This window comes from Mus pahari, chromosome 14 (assembly GCF_900095145.1).
Source record: "Mus pahari chromosome 14, PAHARI_EIJ_v1.1, whole genome shotgun sequence".
NCBI classification, from domain to species: Eukaryota; Metazoa; Chordata; class Mammalia; order Rodentia; family Muridae; genus Mus; species Mus pahari.
The window spans coordinates 1,153,693-1,168,227 of record NC_034603.1 but is presented as its reverse complement, the minus strand read 5'-3'; the positions used below and the strand labels follow the sequence as shown (position 1 = coordinate 1,168,227).

The following is a 14,535-nucleotide window of genomic DNA, read 5'->3' as shown; positions in this document are numbered from 1 at the left end:
TCATGCTCTCAGGAACAACGCCTGTGTGTGTGGATGGACATGGAGGGGCTTGCCAGTGGCGGGGGCTGTCACAGACTCCCTTGGAGTGTGGGAATTCGAAGGTCGATGGAGCAATGAATCCTAGAAAGCTGTTTTCCTGTCACTGTGTGTAGACAGCACTGTGGTACTCTTGTGTTGAAGATGACTTGGGCTGGAGAGATGGCTGGGCAGCTAAGGGTGCTTGCTGCCTCTGCAGAGGACCAGAGCTTGGCTCCCAGCGCACACACTGGACAGCTCACAACTACCTATGTCAGTTCCAGGAGGATCTGATGCCCCCTCTAGCATCTGTGGGCACCTGCAACCACACACAGCGAGATAAAAATAAACAGGAAAATTCATTTTGTAAGAAAAGAAGACTGACCCCTGGGTGTGTCTTCACAGTGAGTCTCCTGTAGGGCTTCTTGCTGCTAGAAAGATTTCTAGGTCTCACCAAAGGTCTAGGTGACCCTGCAGCCTCCATAGCAGGAGTAGGGACCTACAGGCACCAGATGCCCAGCTATGGCCGGTTCCTGATTTTCCAGAAAGGATGCAACCCCCGCATCTCCAGCCAGCCCTGTCTGGGCATCCGATCCTGCTTATTCCTAGCATGAGTCAAGAATGCTAGGCATGGAGACTGTCCCATCTCTGGCTTGGCATGTGTGGGTCACAGGAGCCCAGAACATCTGCACCACGACAGCCTTCTTCTCCTTCAGCCTTCAGCCTCAGCTGAGAGCAAAGAAGCACTTCCTGTCCAGCATACAGAGCGATGAACTGTGCCAGATGTTATACGTGAGCACTGAGGCAGAGAGGAGAGAAGAGAGAGCGCACGCGCGGATGTAATGGCTTGAGGGGTGGCAGGTGCAGTCTAACCCTTGTACCTGCTGGGAAAGAAGTAGGGAAAGGGGTAATTGCTGAAGCTGCTGTTCCTGTGACACGGTGTATCAGTGTATGAACGTGAGTGTGCACACTTATAAATGTGTTAGGGTAGAGAGTGTGAGCCCATGGAAGTGCATTTTGAATAGGTGTGCGCATGTGTCTGTGTAAACAGGTGCAAGAGAGGCCTGAATGCATGCCTATTTGTTAGAAAGATCAGGCGCGTGTGCACAGGACCAGTGAAGGCTTCGGGACCCTCAGTGATGTGCCAGTGCATGCCTTCGGAAGGGGCGTTCAATCTGACTTTTAGGTCCCTTCCCACTCCATCCTCTTGCTCTGGAGGTTCCCTTCCTCTCTTCCCAAGCACAGGGGCAGCACAAGATGAAGGAGTATGGAAAGGCGAGCCCATGACAGATGTTGTGATTACGGTGGTCGCTGGCGAGCCCGACTCCCAGCTACAGGTGTCTCTGCGGGACCCCTGGCAGAGCACAGCCGGAGGTCTTCCCGGAGGAGGCGCCCCGGGCTGGCAGCGGGCGGCGCGCATTCCTCAGCCCTGAGTCAGGCGGCCGCCCCTCTGCCGGGCCCGCCCCCGGCGCGCACGCCCCTCGGCCCGTGGCATTCCCAGGCGGACGGGTCGGGCCGGCGCGCGGGCGGCGCAGGCAGGGACTAGGCGCGGGCGCCCTCCCGGCCCGCAGCGGCGGCGGCAGCCGGTGCAGACCCCTCGGAGGACCCTACGGCGGTGAGTGGCGGCCGGGGTCTTTACGCGGGGTGCCGGGCGGGCGAGTGCGGAGCTTGCGTTCTGGCGCGTGTCCGCCGATCGCTGGCAGTCGGTGCGCGGAGTTTCCCGAGCGCCGGCGCAGGCGGCGCGGCCCGGATTCCAGCCCGGCGCCCCACAGAAATAGCCCGTGGTCGGATCGGCGCGGCCTGGCGGGCGGGGCAGCGGGGCAGCAGCCCCGCCGGGTCCCCGGGGACAGGAGTCCGAGGGCCGCAGCCTCCCTGAGCGGCCCCTCCGCTGCCAGCCCCCAACCCCCATGCCCTCCTTGCTCCCGGGGCCCCGAAGGTGGCGTCTGAAACTCTGCACAGAGAGCGCGACTTCGGGCCACAGGGTCCGCTTCCTCCCACTCACGGGAGTAACAGTGTCAGCTGCGGGCCGGGGAGCTCGGCTGGGCCTGCTCGGCCCGTTTCAGCCCGGTTCTCATCGGCAAACTCGGGAAGTGCCTCCTAAGACATCTCCTGCCCTGTACAGTGGCCCCGGGGGCGAGCCCGAGGCCAAAGTCGGGGTCTTGAAGTAGGCCTGGGCGTGGTGGGGTGACCGCGGACCCCAAGGGCTCAGGGATAGGCGAGAGGGCCTGTCTGTCCTGCTAGAAGCACGCTAGTAGAGCTGGGTGGAGAACGGTCAGGGGACTCCCCCTAGGCTTTCTTTCCGCTCAGATAGTCCCGACCAGAGTTCCTGCTCTGTGTGCCTCTTGGAATAGTGTGTCTGTCTGCGTGGGCGGGGCCTGGATCCGGAGGCCCCCCGCTCTGTCCTGGGAAAGCCCCCCCTCCCCACTTCCTGTTGAAGCCCGGAGAAGATTCTAGGATGAAACTGGCTTTTCAGGTTTAGACCAGCTAAGAAGTCGGGGCAGTCCCAGGCTAGGTGCTCCCCACCTCCATGGGGCGAGCCTCAGCCCCTTGCCCCCGCCCTTAAGCCTAGAGGATGCTGGGGAACTCAGCAGCTGGCCGGTTCTCAAGAAGTTGCAGAGGCTGAGCCCTATGCTTACCAGGGTCATTCTGGGCAATCCGGGTAAGAGGGCAAGGGTGTCGGGTAGGCCCAGACGGAAGGTGCAGGTTCTGGCACCAGTCCACAGAACTCCAGGCAGCCTCCATGGCTGGCTGCAGGAGCCTTACTGGGAGGTCCACTTGGGTGAGCCAGTCATAGCTCCCCTGGGGGTCTAGAGGTGCTGGTTTGGGTCTCCTATTAAGGGACAGTCAGGGCCCCTCCCTCCTATCGCCCTAGCTCTAGTCCTCAGGGGGGCCCCTTCCCTTGCCCAGCCACCAGTGTCCTGCAGCCATTGGAGCTAAGGATCCCTCCCAGTTCTCTGGCAGACCTGGCCGAGGTGCTGAACTCCCTTGAGGCCCTGTGACCTCTGGCGGTAAGAAGCCTCTCTGAGGCCTCAATCTGTAAAATGGGAGGACAGGAGTGAGTACTTCTGCAATCGGTTATAACACCAACAGCGTTCGTTAGGCTCAGGTCTGAGGCAGGTGTCCCTGGCTTTTGGTGACTGAAGCTTTTGTTGCAGACTCAGTTTACCCTCCTGGAGACTCTCCAGTTTTTGTCCTGCTTCCTGTGGGTTCTGGGAGGGGTTTCTGAGTCAGTCAGGGCAATTCCGGGGAACTGTGTACCCCTCCTCCATTCAGAGACTCAGCTGGACTGCAGATTGGGCATCAGCAGTGTCCATCTTAGGTGGGCACTGATCCAGAATTTGACCTCCAGTTAGCTCCTGACTCCAAGCCCTTTCTGAGTGGCTGGCTTGGCCAGGTCCCCTTTCCCCTGTGAGCCCCACCTGATGGGGATTTTGACTGGTACCAGAGACCCTGGGATGTGTGCTTTTCAGCTGTGGGTGATGCCTCTCCCCAGGGATGGCTTCTTTGCTCTCATGTGCAGGAGCTCCCTACAGACTTCAGAGAATCTCTTGTTCTGTGTGCCTCTCTGAGATGGTGTCAGGTGAGGAGTGATGGGGAGGGGCCAAAATTTAGTGTGTACTGGGGATGAGAGAGGGCCCCCCTAAAGCTTGCCCTGCCCCATGCAAAACAAGAGTCAGAGTGGAGCTCAAGGATGGCCTAATGGTTCACAAAGGGCCCAGCAAACACTGTGTGATCCCACTGACAGATGAGGCCAGAAGAGGCTGGGGGAAGTCACAGTGCGTGTGGCGATGGACTAGCGGGGAGAGGGGATATAGAAAGCTGCTGAGCGCCTCCACCAGGGCCGTGGTTAGAGACAGGACAGCTTTCCAGTAGGATGCTGGAGTGCGTGGTGGTTGTAGCTCTCATCAGCTGCAGTCACTGTGTCCCGAGTGGCTGCTTTCCTTGGCTCTGCCTTTGCAGGGGGCACCCTCAGGTCCATGCTCACCCCACATCCTCAGGTCCATGCTCACCCCACACCTCTAGCTTCCACAGCTCTGCTGTTTTACTTTTGTTTGTTAGAGACAGGCTTTCATTATGTAGCCTACACTGGCTTCCAATTCAGAATCTTCCTTCTGGAGCGGAGTGCTGGGGTCCCAGGTGTGCAGCACCATGGCCCGCCACACCATTGCCGAAACTTTGGCTGTCTTCTTCCCACTTAGGCATCCGCCCCTTCTGTCGATTCAGCTGCCGCTTACTGAGCACCAGTGTGTGCTGGGTGGGCACTTTCGTCAGCCATTTTCTGATGAGAAGATGAAGGCTTGCCCCACATCCTCAGGTCCATGCTCACCCCACATCCTCAGGTCCTTGCTCACCCCACACCCTCAGGTCCATGAGGATGAAGGTGTGGTGGTGCACGTGTGTCTGTAGTGTGCGCGCATCTGTATCTATTTAGGAGGTGTAGGCCAGTATGGGTACATGAGATTCTGTCTCATAAAGCCAAGAAGAGAGCCCAGGTGTGCTCTGTTGGTAAGGGGTGGAGACAATGGTGTGGGTATCGTATAGATTTTTGACCCATGTTGTTCCACCTGTCTTCTGTTTTCCTGGCTGCTCTAACTGGACTCATGAACAGGGCTATCCTGGAGGGTCTCTCGTTGTCCCATCATGGAACCCTCCTCCACAACCTCCCTCCTCCCGTAGTCATGTCCATGGGCAAACAGTGCATTCTGAGGTGTGCTGCTCTGTGTCCACCTTCTCTCTCATTCTCCACTGGAATCTCGCTCAAGCTGCTTGGGGCCCTGACAAGGCTCTGTCGTTAGACCTGACTCCATACCACCTCCAACCCCTGAGCTTGCTTTCTAACACTTCCCACTTACTTTGGGTTCCTTTTGGGCGGCTCCTTGTGCTTCTGGGGTGACTCATGGTGTATGACCCCAGGCAATCAGCCTCTCCATGGGCCATGGTTTCCCACTGCACTGGGGCCAGCAGAGGAGAGAGTAAGGGCTGTCTGGGAACAAGAGCCCACTGTGTGCCAGGGGGAGATCTAGACACTGAGCCACTGTGGGCTGGCAAAGTGCTGCTCCTTGGCCTAGACTCTTTGTCTGGCCTGGTATGCCCCTCCCCCAGGCCTTGTGAATCCCACTAGCTTGAGGCCCTATTAGGAACCGAGCTTAGGGTGGGGCAAGCTGGAAACACGGCACTAGGGAAGGGTGGGTATCCTTTCCCCAAACTTCAGGCCTAGAGTTGTTTGTGCGGGTTCTCTTGTGTTTCCTTTCTCTGTGGCGTGGAAGGGGACCCCGAGAAACCCAGCCGTTTGGGCAGATGTCATGGGGTAAGGCCCGAGTGCTTTCTCACAGCCCTTGAAGCCTGTGTGTATTCTCTTCACACTTGTCCAGGCTGGTCAGCTGTTCTCTGTAGGTCCTGTTAAAGGGTCCTCTCCTTCCAGAGTCCCCACGTCCCCACTCAGGAGAACTGGCGCTTGCCACCCTGAGTTCAGGTAAGGCAGTACTGGTGGACAGCCCTAGGCAGGTAGAAAGCAGGATGCAGGCCTTATATAGGGAGGTCTAAGAGAGCTTTTGATTAAGAAGGTGGAGTCGTGGATATTAGAAGCTGTTGGAAATGGCAGCTTATATTCCCAAGTAAGCCACCAGTTCGATACCACCTAGAAGTGCTGAGCACAGGTACCCAACTTGTTGGAAAGGCCAGTTTCCAGCGCTTGCGTGTGGTTTCCTCTCTGTGATCCTGTGACCACTCTCGACTACGTTCCTTCCTGGAGCTCCTGAGTGGCTGCTAGGGATGGACCAGAAGGCAGGATATATAAGGCATCCTCTATCTTGACGGATACCTGGCTCCCCATTGTTTCAGCCCAGCTTTGGGGAGTTCACTGCCTTCCAGGCCTCATTTTTGCAGTGTGTATAGTGAGAATGGAGCCTCTGTCTCCTCCGAGCATCAAGAGAGAGTCCTAAGTTGAAGCATCAGCTGGCTGGTTTCACAGTCTAGGGTCTGTTCAGGTCTGCAGATCTGAAGGTGAGGCCTTTGAGTCTCCTAGTCTTACTTGAAGGGGTGCCCCCCACCCCCAGCCTGCGTCCTCATCTCCACTCTCTAGATACAGAAGGCCCTCCACTTGGAGCAGGGATCAGGTGTATTCCTGCTGTGACTGTCATTTATAAAGAGGAAAGTGAGCCGGGTGTGGTGGTGCACACCTTTAATCCCAGCACTCGGGATGCAGAGGCAGGAGGATTTCTGAGTTCGAGGCCAGCCTGGTCTACAAAGTGAGTTCCAGGACAGCCAGGGCTACACACAGAAACCCTGTCTTGAAAAATAAAAAACAAAACAAAACAAACAATAAAGAGTAAAGTAAGAGTCCCTCAGAGGTCAGGACTTGCCCGACAGTCAAGAGCTGGGCCTTTCTGCACTGGCTAGAACGTGGCTGGCCTCAAATGCACAGATTCTGCCTGCTTCTGCCTCCTGAGTGCTAAGACTAAGGGTGTGCATCCATATGCCTGGCTCAAGTGTGTGTGTGTGTGTGTGTGTGTGTGTGTGTGTGTGTGTGTGTGTGTATTTCTTTCAAGACAGGGTGTCAGTGTCTAACTCTGGCTGTCCTGGCTCAAATGTGTGTGTGTGTGTGTGTGTGTGTGTGTGTGTATGCATATATAATGTTTCTTTCAAGACAGGGTGTCAGTGTCTAACTCTGGCTGTCCTGGAACTCACTGTGTAGGCCAGGCTGGCCTTGGACTCACAGAAGCCTGCCTCTGCCTCCCAAGGGCTGATATAAAAGGCATGTACCACCAAGCCAGGCTATCTATCTATCTATCTATCTATCTATCTATCTATCTATCTATCTATCTAATCAGAAGCTGGAAGAATACTTTATGGATTCAATTTTCTTTTCCCCCTTTTGTGGTTTCCAGGGATTGAACTCAGGCTTGAATAGGAGGCAAGCGCTTTTCCCTTCGATCTGTCTGGAGGCCAGCTGGTGTACTAGGCTCCAATCTTAGGCATTCAGGGTCCCTGCCTTGATGCCTTTTTTGGCAGTTGGCGCCATCTCGTGGTCATTTATTGTGGCTTCTGCTCCAAGGGAGTTTTGTTTTAGACAAGGTCTTAACTGTGTCCCTGGCTGGCCTAGAACCCACTGTGTAGACTGGGCCAGCCTCGAACTCATAGAGATCCGCCTACCTCTGTCTCCTTAGTGCGGGATTATCTGGCACCAAGGAGAGTCCTCTGCATACTGGAGCCTGCTGCCCTAGGTGTTGCTCCGAAGCCCCAAGAAGCCATCTCTTTCTCTAAGCGTGGGGAGTCTTCTGTGTAGTTGATTGATCATGAGCCCCACAGTGTATGAAGTGGTTACGGTGGCCTGGGACAGGTGGGCTGGAGCCTTGTGCCCAGTTTGTCCCCCTGCCCCTGGATGTGCACTGACTTACATGACCCCGAGCTGCTTTCACTTTGGGGCTGTCAGGAAACCCTTACTCCCTGCTACCAAGCAGACTGGCCACTCCTTTATTTCTAGGGATATTGTTACCCAGGCTTTAAGCTTCAAGAGGGCGGCAGCCCTCTACCAGCTTGTGCTCAGAGTAGGTTTATGCAGTGTTTGGCTCTAGACTCCTATTGCTGGAGGACCCATCTGTGGGGAGTTCCGGCACAGAGCATGCCAACGTCTATCAGGAACTGTGGGCACCTCTCTAGGGCTCGCAATGCTTTTTCTAGGGTTAGGCCCATGGTGTCCCTGGAGACCTGTCAGGGTTGTCACTCAGCATAACCCTCCACCCCCAGGCCCATCTCACTGTGCCCGGAACCATGAGTGAAGCCAGGAGAGACAGTACTAGCAGTCTGCAACGCAAGAAACCCCCATGGCTCAAGTTGGACATCCCAGCCGCGGTGCCCCCAGCAGCAGAGGAGCCCAGCTTCCTGCAGGTAGGTTCTAGCCAGTAGGAATTTTGGAAATTCTCTGGCCAGGGTGCTCACCATGACCCTGCTGTCTAGCCCCTGCGGCGACAGGCTTTCTTGCGGAGTGTGAGTATGCCAGCTGAGACAGCCCGTGTCCCATCACCCCACCATGAGCCTCGGCGGCTGGTGTTGCAGCGTCAGACGTCCATCACACAGACCATCCGCAGGTACCGCACCATCCTGGCTGTTACATAGGCTGGGCCAGGGAGGGACCCTAGAGGTAGGCATACAGAGTCCCTGTTAGGTACCGGGGGTGGGAATGGGGCAGAGGTCCCTTCTCTGTCAGCTTTTCTTCTCCATCTTGATCACAACAACACTTCAGCATCCTCCTGTTCTGGGGACCCATGGTGGTTGGCCCTCTGTCTGCCTCTCAGTTCCCCGGGCACGCACCCTCCCTACTCTAACACCCTGGCTCCTCGTAGCCGGCAGGTACGCTTTGGGCGTGTCCATACTCTGCCTCTTTTGAGGCCGAGGGCTGCTGGCAAGGCCCACCCACAGCGCCAGTCTCTCTCTTGGTCGTTGCTCAGGTACCTGATGCAGGTCTTGAGTGTGTTGGTATTCTTTGGCACGTGCATGTGATTTAACCTCTTGGAGCTGTTGGAGTATTTGGCATTCCCTGGCTGCTCATGGCAGGGCAGTGGTTTTATGTGCATGTTCAAAGACCATGGCCACTGTATTGCTGCTACTGCTGAGTTCTGTAGTGCCCTAGGGTGATGGTGGCCGCCTGAGGCCAAGGCCTCTCTCTGGACTCAGGGCTGGCTGAGGGCCTATGGGAACCTTCTACTGACAGGCATGCAGAATGCTCTAGTAGGAATTGGGGTGGCCACAGTTGGAGCTCCCCTGTACTGTCACTGGAGTGACTGGGGGTCTGCTGCAGGGCCCGCTACCCAGGATGGCCTTTGAGGATCCTTGACGGGGGTAAGGGGACAGGATATATGGCTTCCCCTTGCTGAGTCCTTCTCGTGCCAGGGGGACAGCAGACTGGTTTGGAGTGAGCAAGGACAGTGACAGCACCCAGAAGTGGCAGCGCAAGAGCATCCGTCACTGCAGCCAGCGGTATGGGAAGCTAAAGCCGCAGGTCATCCGGGAGCTGGACCTGCCCAGCCAGGACAATGTGTCACTAACCAGCACCGAGACACCACCTCCCCTCTATGTGGGGCCATGCCAGCTGGGCATGCAGAAGGTGTGCTGCCGCCTCCCACAGGCTCCCCATTCTGCTCCTCTGCCTGGGGTGGGAGGAGGGGAGGGTTGGGGGAGGGTTGAGGTGTGAGCCTGTGGGCGGGAAAGCAGCCACAGAGTCTCAACAAGGTTCCTGAGGTACTCCCAGCTAGGGACCCCAGGAGGAAGAGAGTCGTGGCATTGGTCTAGTGCAGACTGTGGATCTCAAGGAGAGAAGGACCCCATAGGTGCCATGGATGAGAGTGAGGCTCTCCATGGAAGTCGTCTTGCCTGCTTCTGTAGACTGACCTAGCTTCTTCTCCATCCCACCAGATCATAGACCCTCTGGCCCGAGGCCGGGCCTTCCGCATGGCTGATGACACTGCCGATGGCCTCAGTGCCCCCCACACTCCTGTCACACCAGGTGCAGCCTCCCTCTGCTCTTTCTCCAGCTCCCGCTCAGGTTTCAACCGACTCCCTCGGCGTCGCAAACGTGAATCGGTGGCCAAGATGAGCTTCCGGGCTGCTGCAGCACTGGTGAAGGTAAATACAGGGGGCCCAGGTTGTAGGTGTGGGAGCTGAGTGCACTCCGACTTCCAGGTCCTAAGGTCGCCTCCTCATCCTCAGGGTCGGTCTATTAGGGATGGCACTTTACGAAGGGGACAGCGCCGAAGCTTTACCCCTGCCAGCTTCCTTGAGGAAGACATGGTGGACTTCCCTGATGAGTTGGATACATCTTTCTTTGCTCGGGTAAGAAGAGCCTGGGGGGTCGCCCCATCTCCTCTGTCTCTGGATCCACCTTGACGTCACGTATTTGCTCAGGAAGGTGTCCTCCATGAGGAGATGTCCACATACCCAGATGAGGTGTTTGAGTCCCCATCAGAGGCAGCGCTCAAGGACTGGGAGAAAGCCCCGGATCAGGCCGACCTCACGGGTGGGGCCTTGGACCGCAGTGAGCTTGAGCGAAGCCACTTGATGTTGTGAGTGCACCCGGTGGGTGAGGGGGAGCAGCCCCATTGAGAGCAGGTGGACTCTTGGTTATGATGCTGCGGTGTTCATAGCCTGGACTTTGGAATCTAGCCCGGCCACTGTGGTTATGTCCAGGCGTAGGCACAATCCTACTTTGATGCCCTCCTACAGAACTCCCAGAGCCCAGGGGCTAGAGTCTAGATGGGAGAGGACTGTGGCCTAGTTAACAGTGTTGAGAGACAGCCTGAGTCTTGAGGCTCCCCATACTCTCTCTGCCAAGCTGCCAAGGGCTTACTGGTAAGGCGGAGAATGAAGAGGAACGGCTTGCTGGGTGTCTTCACCCCTCGGAGAGCAGGAGAGACACTGAGCAGTGTTCTGGTTCTGCCCAAGAGAGAAGGCAGTGTATAGGTTCCAGGCAGGAAGTGAACACGCTGGCCCCTTCCAGGCCCCTGGAGAGAGGCTGGCGCAAACAGAAGGAAGGCGGCCCGCTAGCCCCGCAGCCCAAGGTGCGGCTTCGCCAGGAGGTGGTCAGCGCGGCGGGACCCAGGAGGGGTCAGCGTATCGCTGTGCCAGTGCGCAAACTCTTCGCTCGGGAAAAGCGGCCTTATGGTCTGGGGATGGTGGGACGGCTCACCAACCGCACATACCGGAAACGCATCGACAGCTACGTCAAGCGGCAGATCGAGGACATGGACGATCACAGGTAGGCTGTGCCTGCCGGGACAGAGGCTGAGCTGGGGTTAGGAATCCACATCAGGACGCTCCTGACCTCACCCCCTGTCTCACTCTGTCTCAGGCCCTTCTTCACGTACTGGCTCACTTTCGTGCACTCACTGGTCACCATTCTGGCTGTGTGCATCTATGGCATAGCGCCCGTGGGCTTCTCGCAGCATGAGACGGTGGACTCGGTGAGCCCTGTGCCCAGATAACTTGGAGTCTAGGCTGTGGACGCTGTGGCCCGGCTCTGGGAGGATGGAGCCCTACAGATTTGGTCTGATCTCCCTTCCTACTTTCCAGGTACTTCGGAAGCGGGGTGTCTATGAGAATGTCAAATACGTCCAGCAGGAGAACTTCTGGATTGGCCCCAGCTCGGTGAGGGCAGGGCTGGGAGTGGAGCTTGGAGGTGCCCCACCTACCCTGGGCTGGGGCCACAGCCGCTGTCTCCCTCTTCACAGGAGGCCCTCATTCACCTGGGTGCTAAGTTCTCACCCTGCATGCGTCAGGACCCGCAGGTGCACAGCTTTATCCTGGCTGCCCGGGAACGTGAAAAGCACTCGGCTTGCTGTGTACGCAACGACCGGTCTGGCTGTGTGCAGACTTCCAAGGAGGAGTGCTCGGTGGGTGTCCAGCTACCCGATCTGTGCAGTCCGCTCTTAACTTCAGACTTGGGTCTCACGGAGTTCCTTACTGGCTTCCTGCAGTGTGGTGCCCCCATCCTTGCCCTTCACTCCCAGTTTCTGTGGAGGATGCTCATTTGACAAATTTGGTCTTCATTGGGGCCCACTTCTTCAGCACATGTCTGCATTATATCTTAAGTGGATAGTACCTCATTTTCCTCCACCGGTTTAAAGCCAGACGTGGTGGTGCAGGCCTGTATAAGCCTCGTAGTTAGGGAGCCGAAGTTGGAGAATGGTTAAGTTCCAGACCAGCCTGGGTTGTATTTCATGGTCTCAAAAGGAAACAAGAAAGAAAAATGCCAGACTCATCCAAACTTTGGCACCACGGCTGCTGCCATTTTCCTACTTCAGGACAGAAGCCGTCTCTGAGCCTCAGTTATGCCCCTGGGTACCATGTAACGCGCCCCATGTGCTGCTGGGGTTTAACCTACTAGTGGCGTGGAGGCAGGAGTTTGTTCTGGGGCCTTGCCTTTGACTCTGACTGCCGTTATCGGAGCAGATGGTAGGATCTGACTAGGGCTGACCCTGTGTTCCCCACAGTCTACACTGGCGGTGTGGGTGAAGTGGCCCATTCATCCTAGTGCCCCAGACCTTGCAGGCAACAAGAGACAGTTTGGTTCTGTCTGCCACCAGGACCCCAGGTGAGTACTCCTAATTGCCCTCTTGTTTTTGGTTTTGTTTTTTCAAGACAGGATTTCTCTGTATAGCCCTGGCTGTCCCTTAACTTACTTTGTAGACCAGGCTGGCCTTGAACTCAGAAGTCCACCTGCCTCTGCCTCCCAAGTCCTGGGATTAACTAATTGCCCTCTTGAAATGCCTTTGGCTATGTCTGACAGGGTGTAGAGGATCCCTTGTTTGGGGGAAGAGGGAAACATCGCCACGGGACAAAGCTCTAACCATTTGGGCTCATGCAGGGTATGTGACGAGCCTTCCTCTGAGGATCCCCATGAGTGGCCAGAAGATATCACCAAGTGGCCGGTGAGCTGGAGTCTTCCAACTGTCGAATGGGGGAGGAGGACATACCCTACTGTCCCTGGCACTGCAGGCTTTCTTTGTTGGAGAACCTGCATCTTCACGCTGCCTTAGTCTTTGCCCAGCCTGTCGGGCAAGGTTTGCCTCTGTGAGCAAGGAGTGAGGGCACGAGAACTAGGTGAAGACACGAGAGGCCAAATAGCTTTATTCTGGTTTGCAGATGGCTCAGCCCAGTCTCTGGGTGTGACCTACTTGACTCAAGGGAGCCTGGTTTCTATCTGAGTCTTACCTTTGTGTTGGTTCCCAGTAAGGGTTAGGCCAGGAGGTGTATCTCTGTGTGTCTGTAAAATGACGCCAACCCTCTTGTTTTTCTTACCCAGATCTGCACCAAAAACAGCGCAGGGAACCACACTAACCACCCTCACATGGACTGTGTCATAACAGGCCGGCCTTGCTGCATCGGCACCAAGGGCAGGTGGGTGCTCACGGGTCGCTGGCTCGGGGCAGCACTTTTCTCGCTCCCTCGTTAAAGCCTGACCAACCTGATTACCAGCGGTGGGGAGTGAGACTGGGCTAGTGAAGGTGGGTGGGGCTGAGACCCTCTTGAGGAGAGCACAGATGACTATAGACCTCAGCAGTCTCCACCTACAAGACTGGGCACCCTCCAAACCCTGGCGTGACCCTCTAGGTGTGAGATCACCTCCCGGGAGTACTGTGACTTCATGAGGGGCTACTTCCATGAGGAGGCCACACTCTGCTCTCAGGTAGGCCTTGAGGCCACGCCCCTCTCCGCCCCCACCCACTGTGGAGGCTGACTGGCCACTCTGCACAGGTGCACTGCATGGACGATGTCTGTGGCCTCCTGCCTTTCCTCAATCCTGAGGTGCCTGACCAGTTCTACCGCCTGTGGCTGTCCCTCTTCCTGCACGCTGGGCAAGTGGGACTGGGGGCTGGGCGTGTGGTCTCCTTCCCCAGGAGTGGTGGGCTGGAGGCAAAAGAGAAGCCAGCTTCTCTGCTGAGTGCTCCTCACTGCCCACAGGATCCTGCACTGCTTGGTGTCCGTCTGCTTCCAGATGACGGTCCTGCGGGACCTGGAGAAGCTGGCAGGCTGGCACCGCATAGCCATCATCTACCTGCTGAGTGGTATCACGGGCAATCTAGCCAGTGCCATCTTCCTGCCATACCGGGCAGAGGTAAGATGTTTCTCAGGGTGGGGACCCTCTATGTGTGCCTGTGGCTAGCGTGACCCCCTCTGTGTCGAGATCAAGTCCGCTGAGAGGTGGCATGGGAAGATGAGCTTCTGGGGTGGGGTTGGGGTTGGGATGGTGCAGCCTTGGCAGCTTAGAGCTTCCGACCCCCACCATCAGGTAGGTCCGGCAGGCTCCCAGTTTGGCATCCTGGCCTGCCTCTTCGTGGAGCTGTTCCAGAGCTGGCAGATCCTGGCCCGACCCTGGCGTGCCTTCTTCAAGCTCCTGGCCGTGGTTCTCTTCCTCTTTGCCTTTGGGCTGCTGCCCTGGATCGACAACTTCGCCCACATCTCAGGCTTTGTCAGCGGCCTCTTCCTTTCCTTCGCCTTCCTGCCTTACATCAGCTTTGGCAAGTTCGACCTGTACCGCAAGCGTTGCCAGATCATCATCTTCCAGGTCGTCTTCCTGGGCCTGCTGGCTGGCCTGGTGGTCCTCTTCTACTTCTACCCAGTGCGCTGTGAATGGTGCGAGTTCCTCACCTGCATCCCTTTCACGGACAAGTTCTGTGAGAAGTACGAGCTGGATGCTCAGCTCCACTGAGCCAGCTGTGGACATCCCAGGCCGCCCCGGCCTCCCAGGGCTGGACAGATGGGTGCTTCCTGAACACTGACCTCTTGTGCCTTGCTCGCTCCAGTTGAACGCTTACACTGCTGGACATTTATTACATGAGTTCCCATGATAACCTTCTAACTAGTCCCTGACACCACTTCATGTGGTCAATAAATGGACTGGGAGCGTTTTAGCTGCCACTAACTAGATGAGGATTTGTCGTTGTTTCCTGGTTTCTGGCTGGGGTCACGGGGCAGGCCTTGGACATACACTTGGACAAGAGAGTGGCTCTCAGCCTGAGGGGCGTG

At 56.9% G+C, this 14,535-nt stretch overlaps 1 protein-coding gene across 2 annotated transcripts; it reads left to right on the top strand.

Moving 5' to 3' along the window:
• The first annotated feature begins 1,505 nt into the window (after positions 1-1,505).
• Rhbdf1 (rhomboid 5 homolog 1) lies at positions 1,506-14,433 on the top strand. 2 transcript variants are annotated; one of them, XM_021211900.1, is made up of 18 exons: positions 1,506-1,630; positions 7,762-7,902; positions 7,972-8,102; positions 8,905-9,118; positions 9,427-9,636; positions 9,721-9,843; positions 9,916-10,073; positions 10,508-10,765; positions 10,859-10,970; positions 11,080-11,154; positions 11,238-11,399; positions 12,000-12,100; positions 12,374-12,437; positions 12,812-12,906; positions 13,120-13,195; positions 13,264-13,364; positions 13,471-13,624; positions 13,799-14,433. In XM_021211900.1, exons 2-18 carry the CDS (start codon positions 7,786-7,788, stop codon positions 14,216-14,218), a joined length of 2,571 nt encoding a protein of 856 aa, XP_021067559.1. In that variant the 5' UTR covers positions 1,506-1,630; positions 7,762-7,785; the 3' UTR covers positions 14,219-14,433. The 2 variants fall into 2 exon arrangements, with proteins under 2 accessions (XP_021067559.1, XP_029402299.1); XM_029546439.1 differs by having other exon boundaries at positions 1,543-1,630; positions 13,264-13,314; positions 13,799-14,223.
• The last annotated feature ends 102 nt before the right edge of the window (positions 14,434-14,535 follow it).